Here is a 15,818-nt window from a genome sequence, read left to right as displayed (position 1 = left end):
GAGATATTGGTATGTTGGTCACAGTCAATCATACATACAGACCTCACACAAAAAATGGTACATCTTCCCCTGTGACTGATAGTTAAAAATGTTTTAGTTTCGTGAAGTGGAAGCCAGTAGAGTTCCAGGGAAAGGATCATAAATCACATTTGCATGGGAAGGAAGCACATTCTTTAACGTTTATCTTTCCGGGGGAATTTCTGAGTATGCATGCTGTTCTTGCAGAGTAGCCGAGCTTCACAGTGGCTCACCCCAACGAGTGATAAGCTTACAGTGAAGCCGTCCGCATCAGCCAGTCCTCCAGTCATTAGCAAATAGATTTACAAGAGTAGCACAACTCATACAGATAGTGGAGTGGTCTGATCCTTCACTGCCATTGTACTGACCAGAACTATTAAAAGTGGCGTGAAACTTATCTACCTCCACATTTTTCACGAACTGAAATATTTGCTAGAGATGATGCCACGGTTGGATAAAGATGGAAACTACTGTCTCTGAGCTTTGAGCTCATCCTGTTTAGAAACGGATCACTTGGGTGAGCGCAGTTTGAAACTTGATACTCCTGCAGCTTCTTCCCTTACGGCTGCTGTGATGGCACCTTAAGTGAAAGACAGGCATGTAATACGCCATCCCCCACAATGATACTGTCTCCACCTGGGCTAAGCAGTGACAAAGATGATGCCTTCCTTTGTCCTTAAGCTGTAGTGCCAAAGACAATATTTCTGCAGCCAACGGGTAGAGAAATTGCTGTTAAAGGAGTGATATATGAGGAGAAAGGAATGACTCCCCTGCTCGTCGAAATCATAATCATACATCCTTATTGAGCCGTGTTTTGTTTTGTAACACGCTTGCAATAGGGCTCCATCATGCTCTGTTAACAGTTTTGTTTTAAATATTAATGTTACACTCGTTCTTTTGGTTGTAAGTCTGTGTATTATGAAAATAAAACAGGAAAATAATGTTCAGAACTATGTTTCAATAGTGTATAATCACCTGAGACTAACAACCGTTGTGTTTTCATTAGCTTAATATCTACATAAGGAGCGGGTGGTCTTCACCGAGTCCACCGTGTTGCACTGCCATATTTCTAGTCGCTCAAACGGACAAACCAAACAAAGACTTTCACATTTTTATGTGACCTGAAAGCCCCAAGAGTTCTCTGACACGCTCGCGAAACAACCGCTGCATGACTTCCCTCGCTCCTAAAGCGGTGTCATTACGTCAAGGATGGCCCCTGAGCGAGGCGACCGGCGTCGCCACGGTTTTGCACTCGGCAGCTCACGTTACTGCAGTCTTGGAAAGGGGCGAGTGAGCGGAGGGGTATTCAGTTGGTCACTTGGCTAGATGCCACCGAATCCTACACACTGTCCCTTTAAACATTCGTTTGCTGAATTCATCTTAAATTTCTAGGGTATCCAAGAGTTCTTTAATGGCTTTCGTGGTTATCCATTATAATCTCACATGTTGCCAGAGTCTTCTGGCAAAAATAGTTTTTCTATTTAAAACAGATGCAGCAAACTTCAGATGTTTGGCATCAGTTCACATACATCAAGGAGCGAGTATAGGGTTTCTCTACAGAGCTGCCATTATATTCAACCATCACTCAGCCATCAAACAGGGAGTTGTCGTGTGGAGCTGGAGCACTGACAGTTGTTGCTTTTTTTCCTTAGATAGAAAATTTTTTTTTTGAAATATTACACTTTCACTATCGCCACACTATCGCTCTCCTTATTGGTCGGTTGATCTCGAAAAGAAGCCACAGCTCCAACCCACGACGCCAAGCCCTACTTAAGTGGCTCGACCTTGTGGCTTGGATCTGGTTTGAACTGCTGCAGAACGCAGAGAATCGCAGTACAACAAGAAACCAACAAGCCAAAACTCTGGACTAAACGATCGGGCAGAGCTCCTAATAAGTAAGAGTGGGGATATAAGTGCGCGAGCACCAGAGGAGAAGAAAATACCCCGATCTAGGCCCCTCAGCGTTGGTTTAATATCGAGAGCTGGCTCTCTCCGTCTCACTCACAGGCGCACACCAAGAAACAGTGCGGCCTCAGACCTGGCAAGCAGCGACCGAGTTCTTGGAGCAGCTCCCTCTCTAATTTAATAGTTGATTGCCGTGGGCCCTCTGTGTGTGTGACTAGTGAAATATGAGTGTGGAGAGCACAGTACGGAGGCTTGGACTGGACTTGTGCTCCGCATGCGCGTGACCATGGGAGGCAAGTACTGGACTGTCTTGAGTTCGCCTGTGAACATGCGTGCAAGTGTGCACGCATTGAGTCTGCGTGAAGGCCTGAGTGGAGCCCATGCGCATACGTGTGTGTACGGTATGCGTGTGTGTGCATGTGGTTTTTGGCCAGAAGCTTGAGCAGAGACTGCACTGCCAGTGAGAGCTGTCTGCAGGGAATCGGGCGAAGCAAGAGCCAAGCTGAAGAACAGTACCTTTCTCTTGCTAGAATGAGGTGTTTGGATGTGAATTTAACTGAGCTGGGCCCTCGTTAAAAAAATGGACTGGAGTATAGGAGTAAATTGTTGTAGGTCTGTATTCATTAAACCGCAGAAAGGGGGAATTTGGGACTTTGGACAGATGTGGCAAATGTAAGGAGTTTGATGGAACAATGGGGCAGGTGTAGGTCACACCCCCGTCTCTGATTGGTTATTCCTATCCGAGCATTCATTTGATTGATCATGCGATTGCTTGAGGGCAACTCCTAAAAACGACTCCCACACTTAACTGGAACTGCTGGTAAAACTCTTGATAAGTGCGTTGTGTTCCAGCGAATATGGTTTCTATTCAAATTTATATTCAGTTGGCTCGCTGCAGTCATCTTACAGTAAGTGTTATTCCCTGAGCAACGAGCTTCCCCCTCCACTGCAGTCAACGTGACTACACAAAGCAAAACTTTTTCCTTAAATCCTGAGTTGATACACTTTCTTTTCTAGGATTTTCCTTAAAGCTTTTATCACAAAGCAACAGAGTAAATTTAATTTTACTTATAACCTGGGCGCCAGGATCCTGAGACGAACCAATATCAAGGACACCACGTCATCAAATCCCATCCCAGGACTGATCCAAGGATGATGCCAGAGAACTTTTTCAGAAGTTCTCTGTTCAGAAGATTTCCAAAGATGCATGTGTGTATCCTCTGCACACCTAAAAACACCCACAAAGCCATGCGCACACTGCGTTTTCCTGTCCCTCGATTTGGAATCAGGGAAAATACGCTAGTAAACCTGATGTTATTTAACCTCAGCAGTCCACCAACATGTTTTTCCAATGGAGTCTGGTGGCTTTGAGGAGATCATATTAACTGTGTGTTTTGTACATTAACACATTATAATAAACTGGAAAGATCCCTGTTCATTTATTTATGAGTAGGCCTACCTGATTTGAGGAATGCAAAATCAATAGTCCTACTAGCTAACAAACGGACATGCCCTAAATCGATCTAAATAACATTAAGATCTGAGCACCTTGGATTTCCCTTTCTCTTCTGGATGTCCCTGTTGCGCCCCCCCCCCATGTCCAAAGAGCACATTTGTTCACCGAGTATATTTCTAAATAATCTTTTTACAGGTTTTTTGGTCACAGTGTTTATAAAGCAAAAAATACACTCCGTTTGTTTCCTTTTATAGACACAGAAGGCCTGGGAACCCATTGCTTACCTTCCCAGAGGCAAACAGCAAGGTGCTTCCTTTTTCTCACTCTGTGTACATTTACTTTCAAAGCGGTTAAGTGGCCGAGAGAGAGTGGACGAGCCGATCTTCTGCTGCACAGCTTTCGAAGCCAGGATTTGACAAGCTTTAAACCAGGAAGCATCCTCCTTGCTCAGGCCACCCAGTCTGCGAAGTGAAATCCATGAATGGCAAACCTTGTTGCGAGGGACAAGAGATACGACATGGGAGCGGCCAGGTGTTTGGCTCCACAGAGCACACAGGGACTCTGGCTAGGACCAAACCACAATCAGCCCTCTCTGTGAGGACTCTTAGCCGAGTTAAATTAGCTGAATTGATTTCAAAACAAAGAAATAAACAAACAGTAATGGCGAAAACCTGGGACACATTAACAATCTGGAGGCTGGCTGAAGCAATTCTGTCTGTTTTACTGCTATTTTTACTGCAACCAACAGTGACGAGCCACTTGCAGACAAAAGCTGGATAGTCAAAATTGATTGGGCCAATCCCAGTCAAACAGCCAAATGTGCTGAGGACAACTTTATCCCCCCGAAAGAACGCAACAACACCCTTACCTTCCAACTAGTGGTTGTGACTCATCTGTATTGATCAAACCAATAAGACGTTGAGCAACTTCTGAGCTTAACACAACGGACTAAAATCCTTCATTAATCCAGAAATCCCATTTAAAGCAGCAAGGAGTGAGACCGTTGGCTAAGCCCTGATCACAGCTGTCGAAGCAACCATGGAGCCCACACTGTCACTAACTGCACTTCCAGGACATGAGACTGATTCAGCAGTGAAAACAGTTTCAAAAGATAAAGACGGAAGCTGAAAGCCTACAGGTCACACTGTGAAAAGTGAACCAATCAGCTGGTGATCGAGACAGAAGACAATGAAATGAAGGAATACCGTTCCTTTGAAGCCTGTTAACGAGTATCACTATTACACAACGTTTGACAAGCTAGAAATCCACAAAACCAGCCTGAAAATGAACAGTTGCATGAGAGTCTATGGAGCAGAGCAGGATAGTTGTCGAACCCTAATTAGAGCTGGCCGATGCTACACCATGATTGGCCAGGCAGCGTTCCAGGGGCGGGTCAATTCCCTGACAATAATATTTTAAGTATTTGCTGGAAATATAAATAAGAAAAGAAAAAAAAAATAAATAAATAAAAAGAAAAAAAAAAATCGCTTTTTTATATTTACTACATCTTATTTGTGTTCCACATGAATGAGTGCAGCTTGATACTTAGAACACCCACACACACACGCTACTGGATAAACACAATCTCAGCTTGGCTTTCATTCATAAGTACACTCAATACATCTGAAATCCACTGATTCATATTTAGTGTTTCCATCAAGTAAAAAAACAAAAGAAAAACCAACCGCTAACCAAATGATGACTCAAAACGAAAAAGACAAGTCTCAACGCATGGATGAATGAGAATCTCTCTTCTGTGCTCCGTATGGCACATGTTTTTGAAGGCATCACAAACCTGCCTGGTTGTGATAAACATAACGTCCCATCATGGGCAAGGTTCAAAGTACCACCGGTACACGATGTGCAATGTGACGCGGTGATGCAAGGGCAGACATCCCGCGTTTGAAATCGACACTCGACCTCGACTTTCTCGGTGGCTTCGAGAGCCGCGTCCTCCCTCCGTCACGCGAACTCTGACCCACATTTGGCTCCAAATTAATTGGTGGGACATTTGAAGAAAGAGCAACACGCTGGGTTATTTTTGAGGGAACCTAGCTCGCAGCCTCCACTGCCACCAACCCCCCCAGGCTTTGTCTTTCTGCTCGGTCTGTTTGCATTCCCGTTGAGCTCTATTTAAAGGCTCGATCACTCCACTGGCTGCAGGAATGCACATCTGCAGCGAGACCCCGTCCCGCTGTCTCCGTCTGTCTGTCTGTGTGTGTGTCTCCGTCTGTCTGTCTGTGTGTGTGTGTCTGTGTGTGTGTGTCTGTGTGTACAGTATTTGTTTCTAATAGCGGACTCGGAGCATTAACTGTTGCTGCTGAGCCACCGGAACTATAATTGTGCAAATAAATAGACAAAAGGGAGAGAGCAGGATGATGCAGAATGTTGTTTATCACATTAACAAGTGCCTTTGGATGACTCAACGATGTCGGCGCTTTACATCTGCACACTGCCTGTTCCTGAGAGGCAGAAGCAAAACAAGTCGATGCATCAGCAGTGCCTTTGATGCTCTGATCTTACTTTCCCTACGGAGAGACAAACGTGCAGTGTTGCATGCACATAAACACACGCAGCTCACAGACCACACTTGCCACTAAGCCACGAGTCTTTAATCATTCAAATTCTAACACTGTACTATGTTTTAAGTACAGCCAAATTCCTTCAATACTATCTCACACTTGGCTTGTTTGCTGCTACTTTCTTACTACAGCTTTCACAAAAACAATATGGAAAGATATTTTCACCCCTATAACACAGCTGTTTAATCAACACAAAAAGAAAACAGATCAGTTCAATTAACAATACAGGATAATAGAAATAAATAAATAAATGGCATTCATTTTGTTTGGAGGTATTGTGGTATTATAAAGCATCAAATAATAATAAAAAACATGTAATACAACAAGTGTCCCACTAGCTGAAGAGGGACCGACATGCACTGTGAATAACATAGAGGAGATTCCCCTCCTGTCCCGTGTAGCGAGGCGGATAAACTTTTCGCCCCCCCCCCTCCACGCCCGACACGCGCAGCCTCCGAGCCGCTAATTCCCCCACTGGGGGCCCACTTATAAACAGCCAAACTTACCTTGGAAAATGTCCCCGAGTCAAACAGGCATTATTATTATGTTGTCGCCTTCCATAGTTGGGACTTTTCGTCGAGTTGTTCTTCAGCTCCCCCGGACAGACTAGCGGGGCACGAGAGCAACGTAGTCGGACAAGGAGGAGGAGGAGGAGGAGGGGAGGAAGGAGGCCAGACAGAGTCGGCCGCCACCTGGTTGGAAGAGCCGGCTGTCAATCACCTGGTTTAGTGGGCGGGTCCCTAACTGTCAGGGGATTATGGGCGGCTGAGCTATCAGCACTGATCCCAGGTCTGAGGTTTTAAGGAATGTGGCATGGAAAGAACAGGATACGGGTCTCCTACAGCAGGATTATGATGGTTTATGTTTGCATCACTTTTCATTAGATGTTTTAATGCGATACTGCAGTGGCTTTACCTAAAAGTGGCAGCACTTTAACTATTAGCCTACTTGATTATTACTTATTTTTTTAATATCATATTTTATTAAATATATCATTTAATTTTATTCATGAATGCAACATTGTTTCATTTGGATCAGTTCATTTTCAAATAATCCAACTATATGCAATCTTTTTTTTGCTTTATTTTAAGGAGAGGGGAGGGGGAAAGTGTCAAAATAAATAAGATCATAATTATTTTTAATATTAAAAAAACATTCATCCTCTGCTGGTAAGGACAAGTAGTACATGAAGAACATTTTCTGTGAAACGTGTTGTCCCCCACTCAAAAACACAGGCTTTTCCAGGTTTTACTCAGTTATTGGTCTAAACTGCGACACCTAAATCATGAGACCCTGATTTATTTATTTGTTTACTTATTATGTAAGTCACCTGTTATGTGGTGAGCACAAAAAAAAACCACATTAAATCCATTAATGGTTCCATTGCTCTTTGCTTTAGCGGTACATAAATTGGATGACGGTGACATCTCATTATCCAAAGCGGTGACCTTTTGTCCTCCCCCGTGAATGCAAATGGAGCTTTGGAAAAGAAATAACACATCTGTCAGTGCAACCCAATCAGACGCGACACTGCAGCGTCCCACCTTGCTGATGCAGCGTCAACCGACACTGAGGAGCTTCGCAAAGGTTAAATGTGCCACAAGGGTGTCACGTTGGTTTGCATTCAGTTGTGCGGGAGTTCCTAAAAAATCAACTGGTGACTCAGTCTGCACGGTAAAGTCTTTAGTCTTGAATCATAATGCCACATTTCACTCTGGTCTCATTAGAGATGTTACTGTTCGTCATATGTTCAGTTTTATAATTTCCACAAAGTATATAAACTGCACAATCAACAGCGTATATGACTAAAAAAAACATGTTTCGTCTCATTAATTACCTTTAAAAGACAGTTTGATACCACACAGCGGTAGACGCCGTATGCTCTGTTTAGCTGGCTGTTTATCTGTGAAGTCACTCTGACCTTTGACCTGGACAGACTGGACAAGAACAAAAACTGTGGCCCGTTGGCGTCCGGCCCACCCATCATTAGGCAAACAACACCGACATCAATTATTCTGTTGAAAGAAGGGGGGGGGGATTTCCAATCTGAGCAAGTCCAGCTACCCACTTACTGACCCTGACCCGTCAGCCGCGGCCTGAAAGAGTTACAGCGCGTCTCATTAGGGAGCAGCGAACAGCAACCAGGCCTGGAAGAGAACTTTGTCTGTCTTCCTGCATGTTGGCTTTTCAGTCTGCATCTATTAGTGTCGTACATTTCTCTTAGAATAGTCCGTAGTTTAGTTTAGTGTCCAAGTGGCGTTGATTCAGATTATTTTGTAAGTGGTGTTGCTGGACTGCTGCTTGTTGTCCATCTGCATGTTTTGTGTCTGGCTATAAGTCTATCTGCCTGTCCATCTACCTCACTGTATGAGCCAACATGTCAGTCTGCCCCCCCACCCTCCCCCTTTTGTCTCACCTGTCTTTATCTCTGCTTCCTGTGTGAGAGCTGTCAGCTTTTTTGTGCTATTGATATCATTTAGCTATCTCTGTTTATGTAGCTTTTACTTCCACCTTCTGTCGCTTATCTGCTACTTAATCCTAAACTGACCAGTGTGCATGGTGCCCCTAGCTGAAAGCCCAGAGTATTGTAGCTGGTAGACACTGTGACTATTGAGGAGAATGTATTTGCATGTGGGACCACTTGTACAGGACATTATTTTTTAAATTGATTGCTCATACTGTGTGCTTATATTATTCAAGCTCCTCTGTGATCAAACACAGCTGTTTCTCTGAGCACTAATTCCGCCTCATCCACCACCTGTTGCATTATGTGATACGGTGCTGCTCCCCCCTGCTGGGCAGCCTGACACATCACACACAGGAGGCAGAACTGTTGCATCACATCAGCAGAGATTGAGGGATTTTGCTTTCGGTCTGCAACTATTTTAACGGATAAGTCTTAACGTCAGTCGGACAAAAGGTAATGGAAGTTTTGCAGTGCCTGGAATCATTTATTCCCTCGTCAGTGTTTCATGAAAATCTGTTGATAGATCTGGATCCTGCCAACTAGCAGACAAACAAACAACTATTCATGCTACCAACAATGCTCACATTCAAGACTTGAGCTGAGAGAGTGGAAGGTTTCATGAAATAAAATAAAAAAAATACTGACTTTTATAAATATAAGTGGGTATTAGTGCTTCCACCTCATATAGAGCATTTTAGCCTCTTTTAGCTCATTTTCTTGGTTTGGTTCAGTCTCGCTGCTCTCATCAACTTCATCTCAAAAAGTGGAACATCAAAGCAAAGACCTGATTTTTTTATTGCTCCCTATTTATTACATACATGTTTAATCCATAGTGACAGAAGAGAGGTGACAGAAAACAAATTGGAGAGCAGGCACCCTGGCATACAGAGCTTAAACACATCTCCAAATGAACCCTTATGTTGCTCTGTGTCTGCTGAATGCCTAAATAGGCTACTGTCTGCCAACACGTTCCCCTTAAAAAATCCATGAGGCAATAACATATCATTGTTCTCGGTTTCTCACCTTGTTGCGGAGGTCTTCTGCCCTCTATTGGTCTAAACCAGAGGTCTTCAACAGGGGGTCCGCGAAATGTTTTGGTTGATTAGACAATTAAAAAAATAAAAAAAAAATTGTAATTTTTTTTTCTCTAAACATCAATCTGTCCATTATTTTAATAGTTCAGTATTGTATGCAAGATAACAGGTATGTTTATGCATGGCAGTGGCACTAATAGGCCATCACTCATTTTTCGTTTCCACATTTATGTTTAAAATGAAAACATCAATTTGAATAGCTTGTATGCATGATTATCATGCAATTAACAGACAATGTTGATATTGGCATTGGTATCAGCTGACAAGGTATGTTTCTAAATGGCAGTGGCACGGCCTCCCTACTCACTGTACCTTGCACATGTTTAAAATAAAAACATGAATATATGAACCTGTGTATTATTTGAATAGCTTAGTATTGAATGCACAATAAAGAGGTATACACGGTACTAGGCCCATTTAATATAAAACACAATTTTATACAATATATATAGTCGGGGGTCCCTGCTCCATTTCTTTATCAGTTTGGGGGTCCTTGGCCTGAAAAACGTTGAAGACCCCTGGTCTAAACAATACATATTTGTGGGCGATTGATCAGTGTTTTTGGGAGTATGGAGTGTCCCTTTCTCATACGCTGGCATACATTAGGAATTTATTATCATTGCTGTTAGCTGCCATTGTTTGTTTTTGGACTAACATTTTAAAGCCTACAAGTTCCGCGTTTTGGCCCTCGCTATCTTGGTTTTTGGCTCTTGGTTCTTTTCAACCAGAAGTTGAGAGGGTGGAGCTAATAACAACCAAACGCTAAACAAGACATTTTTTGTACAACTTTCATGAACTGGGAACACACTGTGAAAGGGTTAACGTTCTAAAAAGAAAAAAAGAAAATCAGTCTTTCTTCCATCACTCAGCCTCATCTTTAGGAATGAGGACTCCCGAGTTCATTCCATCTCGCTGACGCTCGTGCATTCATTCATTGCTGTCAGAATATTTTAAACCCTTTATCACATGATAACAAATGTGCTGGACCCGGTGTTGACGTACTTTAGAAATAATAATGCTGTGGCCTACAGTTTGCACAGTGACTCACTGCCAGTTTGAGTCACATCTCCCACAGAAGTGCCTCGTTCATGTATACATGCTCACATTCACACACTGATGCACCGCGCTGGCAGGCCACAGGCCCGCACAACACACATAAATGCAAACACACAAAGAGCACGGAGACACGCGCACAATGGCACACATCTGACACCCATCTACACCTAGTCACACACACACACACTCACACACATGCCCCAAAGCCGCTGATGGTTGTTAAATCCCTGCATGACGTCACTGCCAGGCAGCAGGGGGGGTGTGGTCTTCACTGGTTTGTTAAACATACCAGAGCTTAAATGCTGAACAGCCTCTGCCATTCACTGACGACACCCTCCCCTCTTTCTCTCTCCCTAGCTGCCATTATTTCACTCCGTCTTGCTCACAGAAGTCCTATTTTTTCTAATACCAGAAAGGTAAAGAGTTGCAATGTTTCTCTCTTTGCAGCCTTTTCTACATCTGTCACTTTCTTGCTCTATTGCTGTGTTTTTAAAGTTATCTTTTTCCCCTCCTTTTTTGTACTGCTTCCTCCTTGGATCACACTTTAGGACGTCTGCGAGTTGAGTTGGCAAGTGTCCTGCTCATCTGAAGCCCTGTTTTTTTTGGGGATCCGTTCTTCGGGTCAGTCCTCCCCCTGTGAAGAGTCCAGCTTGGTGGTGGTCGAAACGTAAAAGATGTTCCTCCCGTTGGCAGTGGTGATCTGTCTGTCAGCCATCCAGCTGTGTTTGGGCGAGCAGCCTGTGGAGGAAGTCATCACAACAAGTACGTGGTGATATGGATAAGAAGTACGAGTATGAGAACGGGGAGTTACAGAGAGGCAAGCAAGACAAAGGAATAGTATAAGATAGAGAAGGAACTGACCTACTTGGTGCTCATGTCGACTTTCTGGCTTAATTTAATGGAACCAAAATTGATACACGAGTCTTTGCATTGAAGAACAATAAAGAGACTCATGGCAACAGCTTTCTCTTCTCAAAACAAATTTGATGATTAAAAGGATAAGTATATTCAAAGCTACGCTGTAACTACTTATACTGTCCTGATTACATTACTTTTACTTTGTTCTATTTTTGTGATCCAGATGAGTCTCATATTGGTGACCTTAATTAATATTAAGATGTCAATCGCCCACAGAGATAAAATGCGGAAAAGAAAATGTTGACACTTTTCTTTGTTTATTGCTTATTTATATTTACTATGTTTTTATATATTATTACTTATATGCTTATTTAAAATCTGTAGTGGGGACAGTTCTCAAAACAAAAACAAAAAATCCTGATTCATCGCCCTGATTTCTGTGAGTACCTGAAAAATGTCAGATGTAGTTAAGAACATTTATATTAAAAATCTTAGTCAAACCCAGTGAAGCACGAATTCTGCAAAAAGGAACTATAACCAAGTGTCATTGAGATTTTGTATGTCAGTCAGTGCAGTTTGAGAAGAGTGAATAACAATACAACAAACAACAATAAGTGTGTACGATGTACACACAGTTGAATAGCTTGAGTGAAAGGATAGTACAGATGCAACATCTGAGTCACGACCAGCAATGTAGAAACCAGTTGAACGGAACGTTTGTAGTCTCTGCCAATTTGACTTTGTCCATTTGTCATTTCTAATACAATGAGATGACGCATGTGAACAATTTGAGCAATCAAATAAAAGTAGCAATTGTAGTAGTAATTGAACTCTTGTATGAGCAGATTGTCTTAGCTATTAAAGGCATCAAGATCAGCAATAAAGTGATTCAACCTGAGATGATTTCAAACAGTTTAAAGAAGAAATGGCACAGTGTGTGCCTGCGTGACACAAAACACAGTAACTTGTTCCTTCATGTCGTCAGTCTGTAGACAGTGACTCTACTGCTGTCTGCTTGGGTACAGTGAGTCAGGAGGCTTGGCTTAGACAGCAGTCTGAGAGAGTCGTCGTTGGTCAGATGCTATTTAACTTGGCAGAATGGAGTTTGGTTTGGGAGTGTAGTGAAAAGTAATCCATCAGGGCCACTCAGTACCAATCCACCAAATGTGTCCAACATCAGCCCATGACTTCTGTTATTGAAATGGTTTTACTGAGCAGAGAAACATTGTGGTTGGTTCAGATTTGTACTTGGTGTATATTTTAAATACTCATGAGGATAAAACATAAATACTCTATTATATATACAGTATATGTAAGATCTGTGTTGTCCTCATGATGTCCATCAACCAACTGCAATGTTGAGTGTGATGCGTTGCGATTCTGAACACACCCTGACTTCTATGTATTGTTGTACTACAATGCATAATGAACTTCTGTGCTTGAAAGGGTGCAGCATGTTAGATGGCAGCGCCTAAAATGGCTATCCATGGCATACCCAAAGTAAATTGAAAGCTGTTCTTGAACCATTTGAAGTACATGCATGGTTTTGGTCTGTTTTGATAGGTAACACTCTGAAGTTTTTCCCCCACCAGTGAGAGTCACTGTAAATGCTACTGGTATTGACTAATAGAAGTTGGAACACACTGAAATAGAAAGTTTTTATTTCCGCCTGAATATTTCTTTGCAAACAGATGCCTGCAGATGACGATAGCTGGGACTTATTAGCTGGAAAACACAATGGGACCACAGTATGAAGCCTTACCTAGTCCAATTTCAAATTTGATAACAGTACCACAAAAAATTAATATTTTACACATGTTTTACTCAGGGTATGTCAAGGCGCTTTCCAAAAAAGGACATTTGGGGACCCATGGTAACCATAGTAACATACCTAGGCTGTGTAGAAATGGGTATTTATAATTCAAACTAAAGCTTATTTATGTCTAAATACACAGTGGATATGCTAAAATGTTTACATTTAGCAGGTATACTATTCATCGTGTACACCAACTCAGTTCGGGATGTTGGCAGCCAACCTTTGCTAATTAGCACTAAATTACATTAAAATGTTGAACTAGATAAAAAAAAGTGCAGAATTACTAAAATAGAACAATTCAACCTGAGGCTGACATGAAAATCTGAACCAAATGTAATGGCTATCTATAGTTGTTGAGAAATCTAACTCCAAATTACAAAAGTCAGCCTCCTGGTTGGGCCAGACAAAATGTCAGGGCACCACCAAAGTCGGTTGGATACATTGTCTGGGAAACATTAATGTCTGTAAAACATTTTTGCCAATCCATCTAGTACTGTAGATTGAGATGTTTCACATTGTAAGACAGGAAAATCAGCCCAAAGTACGTCACATCTATAGTATTTCGTCCAAATGTTGTCCAAGATATTTTAATAAAACACTGAAATGTCAGCCTCATGGAGGAACAGTCAAGGGATCAGTGAAATCAGTGCTTTCATCCTCTGCAGAACATTATTGGGTGTGCCGAATTTCATGTCAATCCATCCAATAGCTGTTGAGATATCTAAGTCTGGATGAAAGTGGTTGACCGACTCACCTACATTGTCAGCCCTAGACCTTCACTGCTATCATTGTGGCTTGACACTGTGAAAAACTAAAGCCAAACAATCATCATTTTGATTACGTGGGCCACCCAAGGTACAGAAGCTGCAACTACTGTATCTAAATTCCCCTTCTCTTTCCTTGAGAAAACCTGCTTTATATTATTGGCTTGATGAATGAGGCTTGGTTTGGCAAAGTAGTGTGAACGGTTTGGCAGTGTTCGAGTAAAACTGGCTGAATCCAGGGTTTAGTTGTCTTAACGTTTCCAAGTCCTTGACTGATGTTCTGGACTGAAACCGCAAATTTTCAGGATGAAGGAGCATAAAAACCCCAAAGGGAACACACAGAAACAGAACACTTACTGACTGGGCCATTGGAGTCAGTGTATCAGTGCATGTGTATGGGTGGGCATTTTTATGTGTATGAATAAGTGCAACACGTTCTCATTCCCAACTCGTCAAATACCAACGCTTGGTCAGAGGCCCTTAGCTCTGACACTCTAGATACCATTCTAGCATTAGTATTGGACGTGTCAAAACAGCTTGTCAGTTTCCCCTGTTACATGCATAGCGTTTTTTCAAACTCCTGTCTTAACAGGAAGTTAAGCCACTTAGGATCTTTAGGAAAAGATCATGGTAGATGTTAACTTGACTGACTAACGACTCATGTTACTCACGTCACTAAGCGATAGCGACTCACAATAGTACCGAGTGACTAACTAGTCACGTGCCTACAGAGTGACTAGTGACTCAAGTGACTACAGAGTGACTAGTGACTCACATGACTACCAAGTGACTAGTGACTCATGTGACTGCAGAGTGACTAGTGACTCACATGACTACCAAGTGACTAGTGACTCATGTGACTGCAGAGTGACTAGTGACTCACATGACTACCTAGTGACTCATGTGACTGCAGAGTGACTAGGAATCCAGCGACTACCGAGTAACTAGCAACTCAATTTACTACCGAGAGACTAGTGACTCACATGACGACTGAGTGACTAGTGACTCACGTGACTTCCAGGTTATTAGCGACTCTCGGAACTATAGTGACTCAGATCTCTACAGAGTGACTAGCGACTCAATGATACTACCAAATGACTAGCGACTCACATGACTTCCAGGGGTACTAGTGACTCTCGGGACTATAGTGACTCAGATGACTACAGAGTGACTAGCGACTCACGTGACTTCCAGGTTACTAGTGACTCTCGGGACTATAGTGACTCACATGACTACTGAGTGACTCCTGACTCACGTGACTTCCAGGTTATTAGCGATTCTCGGGACTAGAGTGACTCAGATGACTACCGAGTGACTAGCGACTCACGTGACTACCGAGACTAGTGACTCACATGACTACCGAGTGACTAGTGACCCAGTGACTACTGAGTGACTAGCGACTCATGTGATTTCCAGGTTACTAGCGACTCTCGGGACTATAGTGACTCAGATCACTACAGAGTGACTAGCGACTCACGTGACTTCCAGGTTACTAGTGACTCTCGGGACTATAGTGACTCACATGACTACTGAGTGACTAGCGACTCACGTGACTTCCAGGTTATTAGCGAGTCTCGGGACTATAGTGACTCAGATGACTACTGAGTAACTAGCGACTCACGTGACTTCCAGGTTATTAGCGACTCTCGGAACTATAGTGACTCAGATGACTACTGGGTGACTAGCGACTCACGTGACTTCCAGGTTACTGGTGACTCTCGGGACTATAGTGACTCAGATGATTACAGAGTGACTAGCGACTCACATGACTACTGAGTGACTAGTGACTCACGTGACTTCCA

The 15,818-nt window shown here is 42.7% G+C and overlaps 2 protein-coding genes across 2 annotated transcripts in view; one reads left to right on the top strand and one right to left on the bottom strand.

Annotated features, from left to right (window-relative positions):
* Nucleotides 1–6,583, bottom strand: part of il11ra (interleukin 11 receptor subunit alpha) — a 62,274-nt gene extending 55,691 nt beyond the window's left edge. Inside the window, exon 1 of the mRNA XM_031855517.1 lies at nt 6,468–6,583. The gene's annotated coding sequence lies outside the window, so the exon portion shown is untranslated. The remainder of the gene's footprint in view (nt 1–6,467) is intronic.
* A 4,319-nt stretch (nt 6,584–10,902) lies between these two features.
* The window catches only part of LOC116388319 (cystatin cpi-2), a 6,329-nt gene continuing 1,413 nt past the window's right edge, over nt 10,903–15,818 (top strand). Inside the window, exons 1-2 of the mRNA XM_031856035.1 lie at nt 10,903–10,994; nt 11,127–11,340. Coding sequence (XP_031711895.1) covers nt 11,253–11,340 — 88 coding nt within the window. The 5' untranslated portion in view covers nt 10,903–10,994; nt 11,127–11,252. The remainder of the gene's footprint in view (nt 10,995–11,126; nt 11,341–15,818) is intronic.

Source organism: Anarrhichthys ocellatus, unplaced genomic scaffold, assembly GCF_004355925.1.
Source record: "Anarrhichthys ocellatus isolate YVR2014 unplaced genomic scaffold, GSC_Weel_1.0 scaffold16, whole genome shotgun sequence".
Lineage (NCBI taxonomy): Eukaryota > Metazoa > Chordata > Actinopteri > Perciformes > Anarhichadidae > Anarrhichthys > Anarrhichthys ocellatus.
This window is presented reverse-complemented; position numbering and strand designations above follow the sequence as displayed.